At 44.5% G+C, this 658-nt stretch overlaps 1 protein-coding gene across 1 annotated transcript in view; it reads right to left on the bottom strand.

Moving 5' to 3' along the window:
- EAH_00049130 (hypothetical protein) overlaps positions 1-351 on the bottom strand; it is a gene marked incomplete at both ends in the record, with an annotated part of 2622 nt that extends 2271 nt beyond the window's left edge. Inside the window, one exon of the mRNA XM_013394432.1 lies at positions 223-351. Within this exon, the coding sequence (XP_013249886.1) occupies positions 223-351 (129 nt within the window). The remainder of the gene's footprint in view (positions 1-222) is intronic.
- Between the last annotated feature and the right edge of the window lie 307 nt (positions 352-658).

Below are 658 nucleotides of genomic sequence, written 5' to 3' on the forward strand. Positions count from 1 at the left end.
GCAGCAGCAGCAGCAGCAGCAGCAGAAGCAGAAGCAGAAGCAGCAGCAGCAGGAGCAACAACAGCAGCAGCAGCATCGGCAGTAGCAGCAGACGCAGCAGCAACAGTATTTGCAGCGCAGCAGCGGCTGCAGGGGTGGGTTGAACAGCTGCTGCAACAGCAGCAGCGGCAGAAGCAGCAGCAACAGCAGCAGCAGCAGTAGCAGCAAAAGAATGAAGCTTACAAGTTCCTTCTGCAGACTCTCCAGGCTCCGCTGCTGCTGCTGCTGCTGCTGCTGCTGCTGCTGCAGCGAATTCAGCTGCTCAGTTAAACGCCCAACTGAGGCTGCCAAACCTCTTTCTGCATCTTCGCGCTAAAAACAAAACAAAAACCCTAAACCCTAAACCCTAAACCCTAAACCCTAAACCCTAAAGAGCTACCGCTCACTCTGTGCGTAGGGATTAAACCCCAGTTTAAAACTAGGGTTTAGGGTTTATGGGCTAGGGTTTAGGGTTTAGGGTTTAGAGAAAGAAGAGGCAGCAGACAAACAGCTAAACAAACAACAGCAAATAAACAAATATAAAAAACAAAACAAAACAAACAAATATCTATAAATAAAACATAAATAAATATAAATAAATAAATAAATATAAATAAATAAATAAATATAAATAAATAAA

The sequence above is a fragment of the Eimeria acervulina genome, genomic scaffold, assembly GCF_000499425.1.
Source record: "Eimeria acervulina Houghton genomic scaffold, Eah_scaff788, whole genome shotgun sequence".
Lineage (NCBI taxonomy): Eukaryota > Apicomplexa > Conoidasida > Eucoccidiorida > Eimeriidae > Eimeria > Eimeria acervulina.